Source organism: Bombyx mandarina, chromosome 13 (assembly GCF_030267445.1).
Source record: "Bombyx mandarina strain Sakado chromosome 13, ASM3026744v2".
NCBI classification, from domain to species: Eukaryota; Metazoa; Arthropoda; class Insecta; order Lepidoptera; family Bombycidae; genus Bombyx; species Bombyx mandarina.
In genome coordinates this window covers 4,487,839-4,510,499 of record NC_143220.1, presented here as the reverse complement: position 1 = coordinate 4,510,499, position 22,661 = coordinate 4,487,839, and the positions used below count along the sequence as shown (strand labels likewise).

General features: G+C 35.2%; 1 protein-coding gene across 5 annotated transcripts in view; it reads right to left on the bottom strand.

Annotated features, from left to right (window-relative positions):
* The window catches only part of LOC114239787 (adhesion molecule nephrin), a 241,423-nt gene that overhangs the window by 8,178 nt on the left and 210,584 nt on the right, over positions 1-22,661 (bottom strand). For all 5 annotated transcript variants that reach the window (XM_089732570.1, XM_028170173.2, XM_089732571.1 and 2 more), the window contains exons 10-15: positions 22,376-22,538; positions 17,265-17,416; positions 11,115-11,337; positions 4,894-5,109; positions 1,438-1,566; positions 868-969 (exon numbers count right to left, since the gene is read on the bottom strand). In XM_089732570.1, the coding sequence (XP_089588696.1) occupies positions 868-969; positions 1,438-1,566; positions 4,894-5,109; positions 11,115-11,337; positions 17,265-17,416; positions 22,376-22,538 (985 nt within the window). The remainder of the gene's footprint in view (positions 1-867; positions 970-1,437; positions 1,567-4,893; positions 5,110-11,114; positions 11,338-17,264; positions 17,417-22,375; positions 22,539-22,661) is intronic.

Genomic DNA, 22,661 nt, shown 5'->3' with positions numbered 1-22,661 from the left:
TCATAGAACACAAGATATTTGACAGATGCCTGAATCTTGCTTCCGACATTTCCAAGATAAGCTTGCACATATACCAGTTCCGAACAACAACATTCTGCCGTCGGTCTACCGAGCAATATCACCCGCTCGATGGAAGATCTGCCCCGATGTCAAACGGTGTGATGATAACATATGGCGAGAAAATCTTAAGCAATTCCTCAGAGAAGTTCTCATGGAACATAAGTTACGTAAAACAAAGAGAACGGACGTCCCTCTGTTGACCATGAGCTTCCAACCGATTTGTATTCTCTGTTCTTTTCTATTTTTCCATCTAGTCAAATCTTTCTGCAGTTGTTTTAGCGTTGTACTAATGCCCTACACTAAGTAGCTCACGAGTAATTTTAATGGGAACATAGAAACAAAGCCGCAGATTTTTGAAATGTACATAATTAACAATAGACCAAGGCGAATGTAGACCCGCACGGACAGTTAGCACAATTCTGATTTTTTTTGTCGCAAAACAAAGACACGCTCGAGTTTGACGGGTGGGACATCCGAGGCCCTAACTTTATTCCTCAAGAAGGGAGCAACATCTATTGTCAAATAAGTCCCCTAGTTGACACTAGAGGGGGCATATTAACTTATACATTCCTCCGAGTTAGGGATGTTTTCTTTAAATTAAATTATACCTGCCGGCGGGAATTGAATACGGCATGGATACGAATACAACGTTCATCTTATCATTTAGGCCACGACGATTCCAAAATGAATAAATAAATATTAAATTGATAAGTCTTAGTGTAATATTTTAGACCAATTGATAATTTTGTAAGAACTTTTGCAATTTATTTATTATTGAATATAGCAATATTAAAATGTAATTATTACCTTTGCTTAGTGGAATGATGTCTGGATTTCTGTCGTCTTGCCCATGAGGAGAGTTCCTCTTTGGCGGTAATACTTTTTGGTTCTTTAATGAAGGTATGGTGACTGTAAAATAAAATAATAATAATCGAAAAACATAAACACTAACATCGCATGGATAAGCACTGCCAAAGTGCCTATTTCTGCCGGGAAGCAATTATAGGTACGTTCCGGTTTGTGAGGCGAAGCAGTCGTTATACTGTTAATAAGGTTTAGATTTATCATATCTTAAAGTAACTGCATCACACGTGGGGACGTTATGGACTTCGTTAACCATGTAAGACCAGAAAAGCTAATAAGTCTTTCTCACCAATCTATGCAATAAAAAAACTACTTGAATTCTCCGCGTTAAGAACATCATTAAATTTTATAATTATGGAGATTTATGAAAAAAATAAAAATTTGTTTTACTCAATTAATGGTTAAAAAGCGTCTTCAGACTTGTGAGAATTGCTATCTCCAACGCTTCTCACTGTCACAATTAAATTAAAAAATTACTTCATTCAGAAATATTATTATAAGTATAGTAAGTACCTTCGTAGTCCCTTGCTCTATTTCTCAATTTGAAAACGGTCATTGCGAGACAGACAATCACACCGATCACCGTGATGAAGCACAAAGCACCGCCGACAGCCCAGTTCACTTCCCATGCCGCTTGCGCTTCTGATTTCAAACATTATCATCCAAAATTAGTTGTTGTAATTAGATAACTACATAAATATATCGACGCCTGAAAGGCAAACGTGACTAAGCGAAAATGCGTGAACTTTACAGTAGACTAATTTAAAGTTAAAATAACTAAAAACAAAATTTATTTTAACGAATCTAGCTGTAGTAGAATCTAGCTAGTAGCTGTAGGATTGGAATGATTTTAATAGACCTAGAAATATATTTCTTTTTTGCGCATCGAATATGGTTATTGCCTATCATTTATGTACAAAGCAGCTATTGTCGCTTAGTCACTTTTGCCTTTCAAGCGTCGATATGTACTACAACAATAATATATATTTGAAACAAGAACTCCTACACACTAATTTCGAGCTTATCCCTATTCTCGTTAATTAATATAAGACCCGAAATTTCCGAAGTTGTTGACGCCAGATATACGACGCGTTGCAAAACTATAAGCCAAATGTACGTTTATTATTTGTATGTCGCATTAACCTCACCATTTTCAACAAGAAGTAAAATAATGAGTTGAGCTCCTACCAATTAAAGGAGCTTTTACGGCTTTATATCACGTTTTTTAAAACTTTAATATCCGGGGTTTCATTTTTATTTATTTTTTGCTTTAGGTCTGCAACGAACGGTCTTATTAACTGCTTATTACGCACAAGTGAAGTTAATTTATCTTATAAATAACACAAGACGAGTTGCAGAAAGGAGATCAAACACAAAAGGCGGAAAAATGTTCAGTATGGAATTAAACCAGATGCTACTAGAAGAAATTACGTAAGAAATTAATAAAAGAAAAAAACGTTTCTAAAAAGGGGTGTCCAAAAAGACTTGAATGGACTGTGTGAAAAAGGATATGCGAGCGAAGGGCGTGTGAGTTCAGGTATGATAAGTCTGCATTGAAAAAGAGGTCATTCTGCGCTGACCTCAGAATGAGCGCAATAAAATCTGCGAAATGTTTCTAGACATTTCTAATGATGCCTACTTCATACATATGTTACAAAAAATATTAATAAAACTGTAACCGTACTAGCAATTAATACAAAATGACACCATTCACTTTCATTAAGCTGCTTAGCGTCTCCGATAGGCAATTCCCCGAATATTTACGAAACATCACAAAAGCCTTTTGTATATAGGTGATATAAGTAATACCAGCTCTTGTTGCGTGTACAAAGTAACTCCGCTGCGAACACAAATAAGCCTTACGCATGACATCGAGTTGAATTACACCACAATTCATAAATTTTGTGCCTTTCGTCTATTTTATGTCTGAGATGAAATGTTAGACGTAAGTAATTTATATTCGTTGTTTTGCGATAGAATCTTTCATTAAGTCAGCGAATTTAATTTCATTAATAAGATTTTCGTACTGTCGTGCTTCAAAGATACAAACACAATATCTCAGTGAAAATTATCGTAGATCTGTGGTAATTAATGCTATACGTGACAACTAATTTGCCCAATTACTACGGAGCAAATCCGTTATTATTTTTGATATAATTGTTATATTCTTGATTAACACTATTTTAAGCACTTTTTTCGTCAATACTAGAAACTTCACGAACCCGACGTACAAAATCACTACATAGTATAAAATAAAGTCGCTTTTTCTGTCCCTATGTATGCTTAAATCTTTAAAACTACGCAACGGATTTTGATGCGGTTTTTTTTAATAGATAGAGTGATTAAAGAGGAAGGTTTATATGTATAATAACATCCATTAAATAATGGAGAAATCAATAATAAATTACAGTTTCCGAAGCGAAGCGAGGTGGGTCGCTAGTATTATTATATTTAGTTCTAATTTGACAACACCCTGTACGTTTTAGCAAAACACGAACATAAACATGAAGGCTGACGCATAGCTCATTGTCGTGAGGTAATTCATAAATTTTCTGGCTCCGTTTATTATAACTCTGTCAGAAATCGTGTCAAGGGCGTGGTTTTGCTGCTTCAGGTTTTACGTGCACGACGAAATTGGGTTTTGTTTACCCCTTGTTTTGAGGCATTCAAGCTTATAAGTTTCTGTTTTGAGTAAGAATTAGGAATCGCCTTACCCCAATTAATACAGAGATTGCAGTTTGTTATTTATGTTTGGAATTTATTTAATGCTTGAATTACATAAGTCTTGAGTTTGTAACTTTCAATATAATAATAAAATAATTAGATAACTACAGATGAATATGGGTTTATGAGCTTGAAAATAAGAAAAAAACCAAGACAAATCACTACATAATAGTATAAATCAAAGTCGCTTTCTCTGTCCCTATATCCCTATGTATGCTTAAATCTTTAAAACTACGCAACGGATTTTGATGCGGTTTTTTTTAATAGATAGAGTGATTAAAGAGGAAGGTTTATATGTATAATAACATCCATTAAATAATGGAGAAATCAATAATAAATTACAGTTTCCGAAGCGAAGCCAGGGCGGGTCGCTAATTATTCATTAACAAGAGTCGTAATTGTTGAAAACTGTTTAACATTTTTCATTGAAATAACCGAATCGGCTGCTCTACGGAGTCAGTCACAAATTACTCTATTATCCTTTAACCACTAATTGACCACCAATAATGCAGACCCACTGTATATCTATGATCGATCTTCCTTCATTGTTCCTAGTTAATGAAGAGTTTTATATATTCCAGTAATGGGTTTGTAAGCCCGTTTAGAAGAATACTACTATCTTCCCAATTTATGCCTTGAATTACCTAGCATTCCGATTTCGAATGTAATGAAGATACCAATAATATAATGTAAATTTCCACGCTATGCCTGAAGTTAGCTAGTAGTATTAATTTACTTTGCTGAGTCAAAGAGATTTGATGATAGCTTAGTATAAATTGTTAAGTGAGATGACAAAACATTTTAATAGTCCTAAAAATGTAAGATAAAGTAATGATATCGTGATGAGTGTAAAATACCACGGAAACGGCTTGTTTCTAATTGCTTCTATAAATATCAACTAGATGATGACCGGGCTCAGTTTTTTTTTTGATAACGCCATCTTGTTGTGTCTTTAAAGCGGTTAGTTACCCTCAATTAAGAAAAATAGTATTATTATTCGCCAATAGATGTCGGGAAGAGTTGATTATTGAAAACACGAATAAAACAACATTTTCTGAAAATAAATCGTAGCTAGATCGATTTATCGCCCCCGAAATGTACCCTGTATACTAAATTTTATGACAATCGTTGGAGCCGTTTCCGAGATTCAGATTATATATATATATATATATTAATATACAAGAATTTCTCGTTCAAAGGTATAAGATTAAATTAAATTATAAATAAGGAAATATTCATTCTTACCCGTCCTTGGAGCTAATCTCGGTGCAGTTTCAACAGTGAATGAGACGTGCTCGGACCTCCCTCTAGAATTCGCGGCATATACAACCAAACGCAAAAGTCTTGCTGCTCCCAATCTTCTTAGGTTCCATAAGGCAGCACCATTACTCACGTTCACCAACAGACCTTCGTTGGTCCAGACTTCTAATACGTAAAAACAACGTAGACCTCCTTCGTATCCTAGAAGTGAAAAAAATCTACATTCGGTTTCAAAGACACGACCTAAATTTAAATCTAATATATCCCTATTTTAATTGTTGTAGATAACTTCAATTATCAAATTAATTTTTACTGGTCTTAGAAAGTCTTGTGAGTCCACACAGGTAGGTACCACCACCCTGCCTATTTCTGCCGTGAAGCAGTAATGCATTTCGGTTTGGATTGTAGGCAGCCGTTGTACTGTGAAAATTGAGACTAAAACTCATATCTCAAGGCAGCATTTACTTTGCAGATGCCTATGGGCTCCGATAACCACTTAAAAACAGGTGGGCGGTAAACTCGTCCACCCATCTAAGCAATAAAACAAATTTGTTTTAAAATTATGGAAGAAGCGACTGAGCAGTGATATTTTTCTTAAGCATCTGAATAGGTATTCTGATTCTCTTGCAGATGTTAGCAAAGTCTCCCAGGCGGAGCCCTGTGAGCTCGCCGACACGTTTAATGAATCGAAGGGCTAGCACAACCCTCCTATCCCCCCGAGGTTAGTAGCAATAGGAAAGCAAAAAAGCTCTCTGATACAGTCGAGATAACAAGATCTGGCTACGTACCGTGTAACAAAATAGAAAAATCTAACGTCTAATCCACTGATCCTCAATTGCAATGTGTATAATTGTAATTCTAAAAATATCATTTACCAGCTGACCCGGCAGACTTCGTAGTGCCTTAATCGATAAATAAAAGACCCAAACTTTTGTATAAAATAAACTTAAAACAAACAAAAGGAATTCGTCCGACGGGGGACACATCAAAAGAAAAACAAAATTGTTTGTTTTTATTTGATTCCCAGTATTTTCATATTTTTTCACCTTTTAAACCTTTTCTGGACTTCTACGAATAATTCAAGACTAAAATTAGTCAAATCGGTCCAGCCATTCTCGAGTTTTAGCGAGACTAACGAACAGCAATTCATTTTTATATAATTATATAAATTATGTACTTTTGAAACTTTTACTTAACAATGATCGGAGGGATGTTATAAAATTAATGTTAGATACATTAATTGTACGGTCAGCAGCTTGCTCTCCAAGCTGTTTGCTGAGATAACATAAAAAGTTCACGAAATTGTACAAAAAACATTGCACGCTTTAAATAGACTTCAAAAATATAGACGCGAGAATTACTAAATTTGGAATGTTCTTTGATGTTATTTTCGTATCATTTAATAGGGCAATGTCAACAGAGATTCGTGCGAATTTTCTTTCCTTTAAAAAAAATAATTGTGCAATCTGTTTCGTTGAAATTATGACGCACCCTCTGGAAAATAAAGGTGGGAGTTGGTAACGAAGCTAAATATAGGATGAAAGGGTCCTCGTTAGAGCGGAAACAGCTGAATGAGCTAAAATATTACTATGGTGTATATTTTATACTTTTATAGGAGTTAAAGAACATAAACCTAAGATATACACAATTATAGATTTTATCTAAGTTTAAGTTTATTTATTTATTATTTATTTGGGAAACCAACAGACCAAAACAAACATATACTATTTTAAAAAATAGCTAAAACAATAACTAAGCATGTTTCCATCATCAAGATCAATATTAATAGAGAGTGAACAAAGGAAAAAAAAAGAATAATATAGAAATTTAAGATTACGCAAAAAAGGAAAAACAAAAATAACAAAAGCAACACAATACGCACATATTATTATGTACATCAACTTACACTACAAAACATAATAATACTCATCGGACCAAATCACCTTATAAATATTCCAAAATACCATTTCTATATGCTACAAGTGACAAACGAGGAAAACGAACGATGATCGATGTCAGCATTAAAGGACTTAGCATCATACAACCTACAAGAACTACGACAAAAAAAACCGTATTTGTATGCGTAGAAAAAAAAGTAGCGGTTGGATTTTATAATGATTTAGCTATGGGGGTTTCAGGTATAAGCTCATTTTGGAAAAGGGGTCTCTTGCTCAAAATAGTTTGTGAGTCCCGTCTTTGAGCCTATCGAAATTAATCGAGAAATAGCAACAGAGTCCAAAATTTATAACGATATGAATATTTAAGTATTTGAATTTTGTTCGGACATTTATTTCTTTGATGAAGTGAAATAAAGATACAGATAAAACGCAGATACAATCATCTAACCCGATTCTGCTACGAAGCAGCTATACCTCATAAATATAATGCAACTGAAACCTGGACTTCTCAAAGTGGGTGGTGATATTCAGGTTACAATGTCTAGTGGCTTTGCTGGCCAGTTAACACCACGTGAATCGTTATCACACTCACCCATCTACAATATATTTTGCTTCTTAATTTTTTAGGTTATAACGAAAATAATAAAATTTAATAGCACTGAAGGTGATCCCTATTGCGCTCAGCTGACTCATGGTAGCCTTGGAATGTAGGTATTGAGGTCATAGACAACAGCTAAGTTTAGTTAGTTTTTAAATGACCTGCCAACACATTGTGGTTTATTACGCTTACGAATGAACTGAAGTTTAGTCTCAAGTCAACTAAAACAACTGAATACATAAGCATTCCAACAGACTCTTACACCCGTATCTTTAGTCGTTCACACGAGCGTAACTCGACTCGACTCAACCTCCAACGCGCGTTTCGGTATGCTTAGTCGTAAAAATAAACTCCACTCAAACGTCCTTGGAAAAATTTCCTAACCGGAGTGAAGTGACCAAACTGTCAAGTTAAGGTACGTCGCGACGTACCTTGAACGTTCCTCAAGGCTGGTTTTCTATCGATGTCCAAATAGTATGTGGACCGCAAATGGAAATATATGATATTGTTGTGCAATGGCCTGGATCTGTGCATGATTCGCGCATATTTTGATAATTTAAGTTTGATAATATTTATTAATAAAGTAAATAGTTCGAGGTTAGACATTTGAAACTCTTTATTTTATTTACCTACATAAGAGTCATATTTTGCTTACTACCTGATAAATAAAGTCAATGCGATTATAAATTTTATTTATATAATAATAAACTGGTGGTTGTGGAAAAGCACTTCAACAACACGATGCAACCAAAATCACATAAAAGCGGCGAATAAAAATACAAAGCCGGATCCGAAATCTAAGATAATGATAGGTTAGAAAATAAATAATACACTTTCAGATTTACCACACGCACACATATTTACGAATAACTCAGCAACCAAAACATCAAACAAGTTCATCTAGTGTTAAACAGACAGCGGCAGCTTGACTTTGACATTAAACAATGACCATAGACTACAGAACTCTATGGGTTTGATGCTAGCTTGATCAAATTTTCATCATTATTACCTCACTCGAGGACAGTTGAGGAATATTGTAATGGTCGACTAAAAATACCAAATTCGAGTAAGTTTGGAGGGAATTCTCGAGCATCATCGGATGAGTTAAGAGTGGAGGACTATTTTACGAAACGTCTAAAGATACGGGCATTAGATAATATTGAACTCGTAAATTAACTACAATTTTTGGTACATAACGTTTGTTCTTAAAATAATTACACAAAATCACTCGTTAAGGCAGATAATTCGGAGAAAAACCAAATTACGGCACGCTTCTCGACTGAAACTAGATCTAATTACATTAAAAGGCCAAGTAAAATTTAGAGGCGGGTGTGTGCAGAATCTAATAATAAATTTTAATCTAGGCTCCTCATAGAGGTTACACATGTAACGCCGACGCGTTCATTCAATTACACTTATCCAAGATTACCCTCAAATTAAATCGAGGCACAGATGTGAATATTATTTCAACGAAATCAAAACCATATAGGGTGTAATAAAATTTTTATAAAAAACAAAGGAGTGATTTTCTTGATGAATTCTGGCATTCATCTATTCACACTAACAAAAACTCATCTATTCACACCAACACAAATTCATTTATTACAACTAACAAAAAATCATAAAATTTATAAAATATAATTCATAAAATTCAAAAATTCATCTATTACAACTAAGAAAAATGGTTTTGGTCTCAAATTTAGTATCCAGTATTTCGATCCTGAAGATAAGATTTTTTTTTATTGCTCTTGTAGGCAGACGAGCGTACGGCCCACCTGATGGTGCGTGGTTACGGTCGCCCATGGACTTCAGCAACGCCAAGGGCAGAACCAAGCCGCTGCCTACTTCTTAATACTCTCCACAAGCCTGTTTTAAAGAAGGATATGTCATAGCGCTCGGGAAACACCGTGGAGGGGAGCCCATTCCATAGCATTTTACTAGTTTACAGTATATTTTTTATATTAATTACAGCACATATTAAAATACACGCCGACTGCGTTTGCTTTTCCCGGAATCCTAATGACATATGAACTTACTAAAATGACAAATTACCATACTTTTTCTAACTACATTGATGTAAATTGGTAAAAAGATTTCAGTAGCTTTTCTCCTCTTTTTATTTACCAGATATATTTTTTTCGATAGATTTATCGACTAGCAGAAAATTAAAGGTTTTACACACATTCAATAAAATGTCATTAAATACACTAAAAAATAAAACATAATCGACCAAATTTAATCAAATTTTGACAACTTGAATCTTCTTCTTGATTAATCAGGGTCATCTTTCAACTATTAATGAACAGTAGTATTATTATTGTAAACGAATATTTTTTTTATTTTTTTTGTCTCTGGAATATACCACACACCCTGTATAAGAGCAGCTTGAAAAATAATATCTGCTCTCAACTAGAAGTTAATTAATTCTAAGCCCAATCTAAAATAATTGGAGTTAGCACCGTCGGTGTCTGTGTATTTCAGAAGAGTGTACGTCTAACTGTCGGATCTCTAGCCGACAAGGTCAGATCCAGAATAATTTAAAACGCTTGCTTGATAAACTTTTTAGATATATTAACTTTTATTAGAGTAATCTAAAAAATAACTGATAACAAATATTATTAAATATATAGTTTTTGTACTACCCCGAACATGTGTTCGAACAGTATTAGTGACAAATTAATGAGTCTAAAATCGAAATCTTCATCCAAAAATATTAAATCTCTTTAGTAACGTATGATTGACGCTAGGACGAATACAATTTATTATGAGACCGACCCTAATATTTTATTCAATTTTCATAAGTCGTACATATAATTGAAAGCACTTTTACGATTTAATCTCGCGTGTTTCATTGTGATTGAGTGTGATTATTGTTTATTGTTTCCGTGGATGATTACCTCAGAGTTGTCGAGAGCCGTAAAATATTCAAAAATTCAGAAATAAATAACTGTTATTAAAAACTTAAAATTAAACCTTACAAGTAGTTTTAATTAATAATAACCTTATTCTGGATACTTTTGGATACATCGGTATTATTGATACACTGTATCTAAAATATTTCTATTATTCCCCGCCTATTTCTGCCGCGAAGCAGTAATGCGTTTCGGTTTGAAGGGTAGGGCAGCCGTTGCAACTATACTGAGACCTTAGAACTTATATCTCAAGGTGAATGGCGCATTTACGTTGTAGATGTCTATGGGCTCCAGTAACCACTTAGCACCAGGGGGCCTGTGCGCTCGTCCACCAATCAACGGAATAAAAAAAGGGTGCGTGTACTTATGTACCCGCGTATGAAGTTATACGTTATTTTTATTAAATTTATTTCTTTTATTTTTAATATTAAATAATTAATAATAAATATTTAACGTTAATAATTTAATAATATTTAGTATGAATTATATTAAATAATAATTTTGTCATTTATTAAAAAATTAATGCTAATAACACTTTGTTTTACGAGTGTACATGCGCGAAATTTCACCTGGGGCTATATTCAGACTCGCCAAGTTACGTCGGTCTTATTGTAATGAGCGATTTAGTGGGCAACTTCATTCTGTTAATTTTGTGTCACGGTGCGCGCGCATCGTTAAATTTCACTCTCATAAATTTTTCATAACGCGCCTAAAGAAGTATAACTTCAAAATAAAAAATAAAGTAATTTAAGAAATTCATTAATTAAGTAAGTAAATTTATAATAACAAAATTCTTACCAGCAATACAGGCGAGGTCCAGAGAATCGTCGGTGAGGTTGTAAACAGTGCAGTTAGTTGGCTGATCGGGACGCGTCGCCGGTAGCAAAGTGTAGAGGCACGGCATCGGCTGCTGTCCAGCCAAGTTCGTCGCTCGGCACGACAACGTGCCATAGTCGACGTCCGACACCGGCATGTAGGTTAATACTGAACGACCCTCCTGTACTTCCACCGTGAAACGTTCCTAAGATAAAATAGTCGACTGTGAATATTTTGTTAGGCGCCGTGGCCTAAAGTATAAGACGTCCGGTGCATTCGTATGTAGCGATGCACCGGTGTTCGAATCCCGCTGGCTGGTACCAATTTTTCTAATGAAATACGTACTCAACAAATGTTCACGATTGACTTCCACGGTGAAGGAATATATAATAATAATATATATTGAATAATATAATATTATATATTATACGAAGGAATAACATTGTGTAATAAAAATCAAACCCGCAAAAATTATAATTTACGTAATCACTGGTGGTAGGACCTCTTGGGAGTCCGCGCGGGTGGGTACCACTACCCCGCCTATTTCGGCCGTGAAGCAGTAATGCGTTTCGGCTGGAAGGGTGGAGCAGCCGTTGTAACTATACTTGAGACCTTAGAACTTATATATCAAGATGGGTGGCGCATTTACGTTGTAGATGTATATGGGCTCCAGTATCCACTTAACACCAAGTGGGCTGTGAGCTCGTCCACCCATCTAAGCAATAAAAAATAAAATAAAAAAAAGAGTAAGGTGGGCCAATAAAGATAAAATATTTATGTGTCTATCCAAAGCTCAATACATTTAACTTCCGGCGTATTATGAGCCCGTACGATTTGATACCACAACCTTGTCTATTTCTGCCACAAAACAGCTATGTCATTCCCATACGAAAATCTCCATTCCGAACTCACGAAAGATTCTAACGTCTCAATATGAGTATTAGTGTTCACGTTCTGACATTCATGATTTCCGGTTTGCATTTAAAATTATAAGTTGTGATAATATGTATAATATAATGATATGGAATATTTCCAAATAAATAAACAATAAAAGATTTAATTGTTTCTATTTTCTGTGATATAGTAAGAAGAAGAAAACATTTAAAGCCCTTAATCTCTTTTAAAATTAATATTAAAAATTCAACAGTAAACGCTATGGATAAATTATACAGAACCAAGCTCTCTTTTTTCTGAATGAAACTGAAGACAAATCCCGTTTAAAAACTAATGTGTTTTAAATAATAAAGGTTTTATTACATGTATACTCTTTTTTTTTTTTGATAATGCCATCTTGTTGTTTCTTTAAAGCGGTTAGTTGCCCTCAATTAAGAAAAATAGTATTACTATTCGCCAATAGATGTCGGGAAGAGTTGATTATTGAAAACCATCCAGCTATGGAATGAGCTCCCCTCCACGGTGTTTCCCGAGCGCTATGACATGTCCTTCTTCAAACGAGGCTTGTGGAGAGTATTAAACGGTAGGCAGCGGCTTGGCTCTGCCCCTGGCATTGCTGAAGTCCATGGGCGACGGTAACCACTCACCATCAGGTGGGCCGTATGCTCATCTGCCTAGAAGGGCAATAAAAAAAAACACGAATAAAACAACATTTTTTGAAAATAAATCGTAGCTAGATCGATTTATCGCCCCCGAAATCCCCTGTATATTATTCATAAATTTCATAAATTTTATGAAAATCGTTGGAGCCGTTTCCGAGATTCCGATAGTAGTTCATTTAAATAATTCACTTACTTTCTCATTATTTCTACTTCTGTCAATATTCAAGAGTATTCGTTTAACCAAAACATACTTAAATAACTTAACGCCACACCAAAGCAATTATCTTAAGTAATGAAAATTTAATTTCAAATATCGAAACCCTGGTTATAAAATGTTAATAAATTTTGGTATGAGCCAATTTTAATTAAAACGATAATGAGATTTATTTCTATTTTATTAGCGTACATAAACAGTTGATACAGACAGGTTTAATTATGAAAGAATGAAACAATGAATATCCCATCAACCTGAAGGAATTGGGATTGGGATGAATTGAATTGCTACTTAAGGGCAGCTATATCTGGAACAGAGCGGTGAAATGAAACCATGGAGGCTCGTGTTAGCTTGATCAAGACTCATGTTGGCTTATAAAAATATTAAGCTTTTGCTGGATATATTTACTTTGCAAATAAATGTTAGGCAGCTTACCAAAGCTTCTACATCGTTTTTATGAAACTTTTCTATGAAAATTAAACAAAAATATTCAAAAATCATTCTGTCTAAAATCATATTGATCTAAATTTTATTTTTAGAACGTGTTTAATAATTTTTTTGCATTATACATTTTAGAACTTCTCCGAAACTCAATTTGGTATGCTAATAGATGTGAAAAAAAATATCAGTGAATAGACAAATACGTAAGCATAGCGTATTTTTAAAATTACTCTTAGTGTTTGTGCCTAGAACGAACACTTTCTTTTTCACTTTTGAGTTTGAGCAAAAAATCCCAGGTCATGTAAAAGACAAAGATAAAGAAGCCTTTATTAAACATCTTAATTCATATTTAGGTACATACTATTAATGTAATATTTCTAAACATTTAGCAAATATTGTTTTGCTTTCGCATATGCCTCCCCCGAATCCTGCCGTAAATTCCGGTCGTGGCATTTACATTTTCATGTAAAAATAAAACATTAAATGGAGAATATAATTTGAATCTTTACCCAGAAACCTTTAACACTCATAAGGAACTCAATGAGAAGTAGACAAAGAAATAAGGAGTTGACTATATTACTATGCATTTGGATGTTAAGCTACTTTTTTAAGCAGTTATCATTAACTGTTTTATTACGTTGGTTTAAAACAGAATACAAATATTTGTTAAGTCAATTGAATTCAAAGAAAAAACTTTCACTGATGATAGAGCGTAATATGAGTGTATACGGGTGGGTACAATGATCACCCCTGTTTCTGCAGCCCTGCCATCAGTAATTTGACGAATTTTAATTTTTGCAACCTCTAGTTTGAATACGCAATAGTATTTCTTTATCAGGGAAGCTTTTTAATTGTTAACATGTGCTTAGCACGTTTTTCATTAAAAAAATTGATACCTGCCTGCGGGATTCGGACAACGGCTTAGTCGTATCGCTCGAAACCAGTACATAGGGCGATTTAATTTATTTATTTCTATTAATTTTGATTTCGATCCTTTGATTATGGAGGTAAACGTATACAAAAACCCATTACATTTGCAATTTTGTTATCTAATATCCCCTATCTAATCTAATTTGGTCAACGAAAAGAGCCCTGTTCACAGTTCTAAAAATAAGCTTCCCTATTTACAGTCCTGCCTACAATACAGACAGCTAACTATGCTAACAATGAACCAGTCTGTAGTGTCACTCAAACTACCCGGATATTGCTGAAATTGTACAATGATTTCGTGTTCCAAGTATAGATTGGCTGATTGGATTTGAATAGTAATATTTAAGAATATCATAGTGGCTTTGATTTTTACTAACATGATTGTGTTTTAACCATACAGACAATGACATTGAAACTGGAAGGTACAATAGAAAAAAATAAGATGAGCAGTGTGTAAAAAAAAACAAAATGTGTGCAATTCACACGTGGTAGAAGTGAAACCTTCTAAAATTAAAATACAATTATCCTAAACGTATCCTAAACTATATGTAAAATTTTGTCATTAGTAAATAATTGTAAGGTAGCGCCCTCTGTGAATTGATATTTTAATTTCACGTATAATCCTAAATTAAAATTCACTACAAGAGCTTTCATACACACGTTAGTATTAAAAAATCTCACAGATGGCGCTGTATTAAATAGTATGTATATTTCTGTCTCATTCTTTGCTGGCTTCATCCTACACATTTTTGTATTTGTGTCTCTTACCTGTCGTTTTTTCCGTTGCATCCGGTTTGAAATCACAACGATTCTAAAGAAGTTTTCACTTCAAAAAATTTTTAATGTATATTTAGTGATATGAGTTATGAATAAACAAGATAAAAAGTTGCATTTTCCAACTTCGTTATTCCCAAGACAATATTAATTACCACGTATCTATATTTGATTATTTTATAATAAGAAGATTGCGTTTTGCCACAGTAAAATTATAGAGACATGTGTAATGGACGTTCGTTGACTCGGTACAATGGATCAACTTGCAGATATAAAATCAGAAGAGCTACGTGAAATATGAGAGTTTAGGTTCTTCAACTCATCCGGTTAAATGTATTCAATAACTTCATGTGACACTTAAGTTATTGGTTGTTATTTTTATAACATATTCGTAAATAATAATTAAACCGAATATTTTTCAATGACAGTGTTTAGTATATTTTACTTTATTCTCTCGACTCCTAAACTAAAATTAATAGAAACTTTATACCAAAATAATGACATAAATCTTTATGTAAAGTATCAATTAGTGAGCTTTAGTTTTGTCAACACTAAAATTGGGAATAGATTTCTACCTCCACATAGAAATGTCAACTGAAAACCGTAATGTTTTTTATTTATTTATGTTTTTATTGCTTATATGGGTGGACGAGCTCACAGCCCACCTGGTGTTAAGTGGTTACTGGAGCCCATAGACATCCACAACGTAAATGCGCCACCCACCTTGCAATATAACTTCTAAGGTCTCAAGTATAGTTACAACCGCTGCCCCACCCTTCGAACCGAAACGCATTACTGCTTCACGGCGGAAATAGGCGGGGTGGTGGTACTTACCCGTGCGGACTCCCAAGAGGTCCTACCACCAGTGATTACGCAAATTATAATTTTGCGGGTTTGATTTTTATTACACGATGTTATTCTTTCAACGTGGAAGTCAATCGTGAACATTTGTTGAGAAAGTATTTCATTAGAAAAATTGGTACCCGCCTGCGGGATTCGAACACCGGTGCATCGCTACATACGAATGCACCGGACATCTCATCCTTTAGGCCACGACGACTTCTAAGTTAACGCAAGTTAATGTAAAACTGTGAATAGGATTTGTTGTTGCTGCTACACGTGTATTTTCATGACTTCTTTTGGAGGTGATCCTTTCACTTCTCTACATTATCTGACAAGTTGCTGGTAGTAGGGCGACCTGTGAGCCCGTTTGGGTAGATACTACCACCCTGCCAGTTTCTGCCGCGAACCAGTTTGAACGGAAAGTCTGTCTATAGAGTTGAGACTTCAAATTCGTATCTCCAGGCGAGTGGCGGCATTTACGTTGTTGTTAAATCTAATGGGCTCCGCTAATAACTTAACAACTGGTGGGCCGTGTTCTTGTTCTTTTGTTTAAGCAAAATAATTGTTTCTTTTTCTTTTAATGTCATTAAAAAAAAATACTTCCTCCAAATTATAATAAAATTTAACTCCATTAAAACTTTTCTGTTTGAATGAAAATGTTTAACGTAATGACAAAAAGAAACAGAATTTTGAAACAAATGAGAACAGCAACGAAAATGATATCATTGGATACCCAAAAAAACTTTTTTCTTTAATATCCTAAAAACTCATTTGAACAACATGCGCCCAAAATCGAATGTAATGAAGGGGGTCAAGTGATCGCCGAGATGTCGTTAGACTCGACATACGAGTTTCATCTCTATCGTCTAATGCTTAAAGAAAAATTCAGCAAATCATGTAGCAGAATTCTACAATACAGCTGCTATAGAAATTTAAACTTTAGCCTTGTTTTTTAGAGACTATTTTGGTTTAAATACGAGAGATACAAAAATGTCCCGCGGGGTCAACAATGCTTTGTATGCAGCTGTTGAAGGGCTTGATTGCTGTATAACATTTAGATATGGAGAGAACGCTATTTTAGATTATGTTAAAGGTATATTGTAAAAAAGCGGTGCTTTTCATCGTTTATTTTCTACGGTTTTGTTCCCATAACGACTTTTGAATTGAATCAATATTGAAAATAATAACAAAGCCCGAGAATCGAAATATAACTGTCGAATTTCTTATAGCACGGGCATCTATAATTATAATTTGGAGTTCAATTTCGTATTTGTGAGTAAATTCATTAAGTCAGTATCTAACTACTGATGCGTTTATGTATGGGTGCTCAGTGATCAGATATTCAAATCAAGATTAATATATTACTATACTTACAGCATCAACCCTGATGGATCCAGCAGAACTGTTCAACGTCCATTCGAAAGTGTCCGGTGGAGGATATGCGTCTACCTCGCAGATAACCTTCGTCGGTTCTTGGAGAGCAGCTCCAATCATTTTCATTTCTCTCTTCCGACAGAGCGGTTTGTCTACGAGAAAAATACAGTAAGTTAAACTTAGATATAGTTTATCAAATCTATATAATATATAAAAACGAAATGCTGTTCGTTAGTCTCGCTAAAACTCGAGAACGCCTGGACCGATTTGGCAAATTTTGGTCTTGAATTATTCGTGGAATCGTCTAGAGAAGGTTTAAAAGGTGAAAAAATATGAAAATGTTCGGAATTATATAAAAACAAAAAAAAATGTTTTTCCTTTGATGTGTCCCCCGTAGGACGGATTCCTTTTGTTTTTTTTAAGTTTATTTTATACAAAAGTTTAGATCATTTATTTATCGATGAAGGCAATAAGAAGTCTGCCGGGTCAGCTAGTACCGAATAAAAACGAAGAAAATTGATTTGAAAAACAGAATGATCCAAATAATTTAATATGGACGTGAGATCTAAAAGTCTGTAGTGGTATTTAGAATGTGACAACTGTGAGCTCCAGTGAATGTTTAGCCCCAGATCGACAGTGAGTTTGTCTGACTAGCTACAGTAGTAAAAAACGATGCTTAGTCCAAGTCAAATCACTCTGGAGCGTTTAAAAAGAAACTTAATGGTGCGTGATGGAAATTCTCGATACCCCCTTAAAACGACACCGGTGCGTTGCGTGCAACGTTTACACAGATTTATCGTTTGATTAATGGATACACTAATATTATGTGCCATTTAAAACATCGATATTATGTTCACGATAAAGTTTACTGCGCCATTCAAACAGTGAATACGATGAACAGGTAATTTGTTATTAGTTATTATTGTTTTAGACAGCATAATGGATAGCACGTAGTGTTTCCAGGTCCGCGTTGAGGCCTAAACTCAAATTGTGAACTCACTCAATGGCTATCTCACTCTTGAAATCTATACACATGGTTGCTTCGTGGTTCAAATGGAGGGGATAATTAATTCAGAATACAATATTTATCATAAGCATGTAATTACGCAAGCTTGTCAATTTTTGTAGGGATTTTTTAATTGTTTGCCACATGATACTATTCCTTCATCGCGGAAATCATTCCTGATGGTACGTATGGAGTTAGAAAACCCACCTCTAAAAAAAAGGAATTTATACATAGGCTTAGTCACATAACTCTACAAATTAATCTGACATCATATCTGCAAAATAATCGACGCTTTGTTAGTAAATGATACTTTTGATATCATATTTGATTTTGATATTATAACGATCTTCTTAACTTTCAGTGATGCTGTAAATATTTTCCCTGTGAACAAATTCGATATATATTCTAAAATATAACAGGTTTTATCGAATATAATTATCATAATTGTGTAAATTGCAATGTAGTAATGATGCTAATTATACTAATTGGATATTGGCTATAAGTAATGTACTGTATGCCATGTAATGTATAATATATCGCCGATTATACACAGTTTTGATTGATAAACGTTAAGAACTTAACTGATAAACTCAATTATGATTTGAATACTATCGTCAGTATGATCGAGTATTATGTTGAATCCTGCTACAAATAGAACAATGATCAGAAATTTCGTAGCCCGTGTGTCAAATCTCGCAAGTAGGTATCAATTATTCAAATGAAATACGTACTTAACACATGTGCCAGTTGTCTACTTGGCGTCTTGTTAGTCCGCATAGATACATAAGTGCCACAACCCTGCCTATTGCTGCCGCAACATAGGAATGGATTCTGGTTTGAATAGTGGTGTTTGTCTTCATATATAGCTGAGATGTAGGTCTCATGTTCCATCAGATCCAATAACCCTTGCATTAGACACCTTTAGCTCTAACACTAGGAGTAGGGACCCCGGTAACCGTACTCGTCGAATTCGACAAAAAGTTCTACGTGCAAGCTAGCCTAAACATCAGCCCGCTAAGTTTTTCGCCGGATCTTCTCAACGGGTCGCGATTCCGATCCGGTAGTAGATTAGTAGATTCATTCGCGAAACAGCTCCTCTTGAGTCGTTAGGTCTCCTTTGGAGGCGCTCGGGTAGCTGTTACCAAATCCCACCCCTCCTGGCTGAGTCTTTGCTCGCCCACCTGCCACCAGTAACTTCTCAAACATAAATAAAAAAAAGGTCTCATGTTGGGTGGCATCACTTACGTTGTTGATGCCTACAGATATTGGTAATGATCTAATACCAGATGGGCCATTATATTTTTAAAAACCCCCAATATAAACAAGTAACCATTTCACTCAATTATGTCTATCAATTCGAGCATTATAAATTTTAAACAGCTGTACTGGTATGTAACAAAAACAGCTAAATAGAGTTTCAATAAAACTGGCTTTCAATTAAACACATAGTTCATTTTTGTTTTTGGGAATTATGAAGAAATAGGCTGATAGATGCTAATGATATCAAATATCTCCACTTATCTTGTAGTTGTCTCCGTCAATTTACAATAACGATTTTTCAAATAATCGTACCGAAGCTTTAAACTGAGATCTATTAAAAAGAGTGTGGCGGGTAGCCATCATACAACGCAAGATAATTGACAGATGCCTGAATCTCGCTTACGACATTTTCAAGATAAAGCGCATATATACAAGTTCCGAACAACAACATTCGGACCGTCGGTCTACCGAGCAATATCACCGGCTCGGTGGAAGATCTTCCCTTCGTCGTTAAGTATTTCCAAACTGGTGACCCCGACGTGATATGAACACGCAACCTTCTGATTCATCTTCAGCGCATCAAGAACGTGGGCTACCACAATCCCCGCATTCTCGCAGATAAAAGCACGTCATTGACAGTCGTCCCACAGCAAGCCAGCATCGCAGCCTCAACAGGACCATCGCAGCCGACTCACCGCGCTTCCTGGTCCTACGGCACGCAACTTCACTGCCTCATCACGCCGCTACAGTTCATCGCAGCCCACGACCGGATCATCAACGCTTGGGGTCACACATCTCCGGCGTGGCAGCTCTGCATCACATGGACTACGCACGACACGCACGCAACATTCAAGCTCAGTCTCGACTCACCGCAGACTTCGAGCAGCACTGGCGACAATCACGCAGCATTCAGCTCAGTTTCGACTCACTGCAAACTTCGAGCAGCACTGGTGACACGCACGCAGCATTCAAGCTCAGCCTCGACTCACCGCAGGCTTCGAGCAGCACTGGCCCTTGCAAGCTAATCTCAGCACGGACAACGCTAACTAAAAAAAAAAAATGACACGACCTCCAGTCTCGGAGGGGAGTGATGTGGCGGGTAGCCATCATACAACGCAAGATAATTGACAGATGCCTGAATCTCGCTTACGACATTTTCAAGATAAAGCGCATATATACAAGTTCCGAACAACAACATTCGGACCGTCGGTCTACCGAGCAATATCACCGGCTCGGTGGAAGATCTTCCCTTCGTCGTTAAGTATTTCCAAAAGAGTAAGCTCCAATATATATATATTTCATTTGTGTTTCAGAGAGAAGTCAACAGTCTTGTATTCTTCTAATTCATTATCCATTCGGATATATTTTTTTTTCTTAACATCAATAACAACATCATAATTCGTTTATTTTTCATTGACATGACAAAGCATTTCCACCTTTCAGAAAGATTCGATAGCATAAAGGTTTTTATTTTAATTTCCCATCTCTCTTTTGATGCGAGTAAATGCTTAACCCCTCGTTGAGACAGTAATTGACGGGGATTCCGAACGTACGCATACATTTCAGGAACGGATTTGCGTTTTTTTGGTTCGTTTTATTTTTTTATGTTGTTTTAACACAATCGAATATGGCCTGCCTATTGGATGTCATTATAATAATGCTTCTACATACGTTCAAGGGCTCAGTTTGGAATCGAAAGATTTATATTTAGTTTTAGAGGTCTGATGCATTTATATGACTTTTATAAGGACAAGGAGTATCATTTTATTATATTTTCTTTTTATTATTAAGTAAGTCTAAATCCAAATTCCAAAATAGCTCCACCCTACCATTAAACTGAAGCTTACAGTGTTAGTGTTGGTATATATACATAAATAGGTATATTGTTATAATTTAGGAGAGTTAATTTAGAATTATAATATTTTCAAATGGCCGCATATCTCATAGGGTAAATAAGCTCTTACTTTATAAGGACTTTAATATATTATCGAGACGTCATAAGCTTATTTTAGTACACTCCTTAAGGATCGTTTCTTTTTTATTACATAAATATTTGAACGGTCCCCTGGTGTAAAGTAATTACCGGAGCCAAATTTGACGGTAGCTTGCAGAACATGTAGTACTTTCGAACGTTAACTTAATTGTCCGAACACGCAAACTGTAAAACATTAAAAATGTTAGAAATAATAAAAAAAGGTGTGGCACTCGGAGTCTGCAGCGGTAAAGCTATTGCATAGCATTTTTTATGAACTTTGCAATTATAATTAGACAATAATAATTTAATATTAAATCAATAATAAAATAAGACCACGCTATATTTATAAACATTAACAAAAGCAAAACATTAACTATCCCCTTCACACTTATAACCTAGACCGCGCGAGAGAGAGATGGGCAGATTTTCCACAATGCGCATGCAGTGCGACGTCACGCTGCACGCTGATTCACAAACACTACAGAAGCGCAACGTGTGAATGTGTTGCGAGCTACATGGTAGGCGGAGTGGGGGTGCTAGGTTTTATTTTCGTTACGGAATTTCTTGATTCGGTCGCCGCGCTCAAAGCCCGCGATAAAAGCTATGCAATGGCATATAAGAAAATATTAAACGCGATATTAAACCGTATAAGTAATTAATTGAGTCTATACCTATAAGGTCTATACGAATAGCTTAAGCCAAAGAATGTTCTGTATTAATGAATTTGACTATTATCATAATTTTGGGAACAGTCTCTCATATTTTCAACGGTAAAGTGTAAAACTTAATATGGATGTAAATCTTGATGTGCCACTGATTGAATTTCCATTACTTGACGTACTGCAATGGTCATTATTAGAGTATACTCACAAACTATTTGTAAATGCAGTGGAGGAGATTTTCCGTCACCCTCCACGTTAGATGCTGTGCAAGTGTAGTTTCCCGCTTGGTGTCTTGATACGTTTCGGACCGCCAGATTCGTGTTCCCGGTCAATATTACACCATTCGATGGATTGTGTTGTAGAAGAACCTCCTGTTAAAAATACGACTTATAATTAATACATTTGAAATGAGAAATCAACACGGACAGGCGATCTCAAATCACTTCTTATGTTAAGTATGCCACCGCCAACCTTAAATTAAAGCCTGTCTGGGA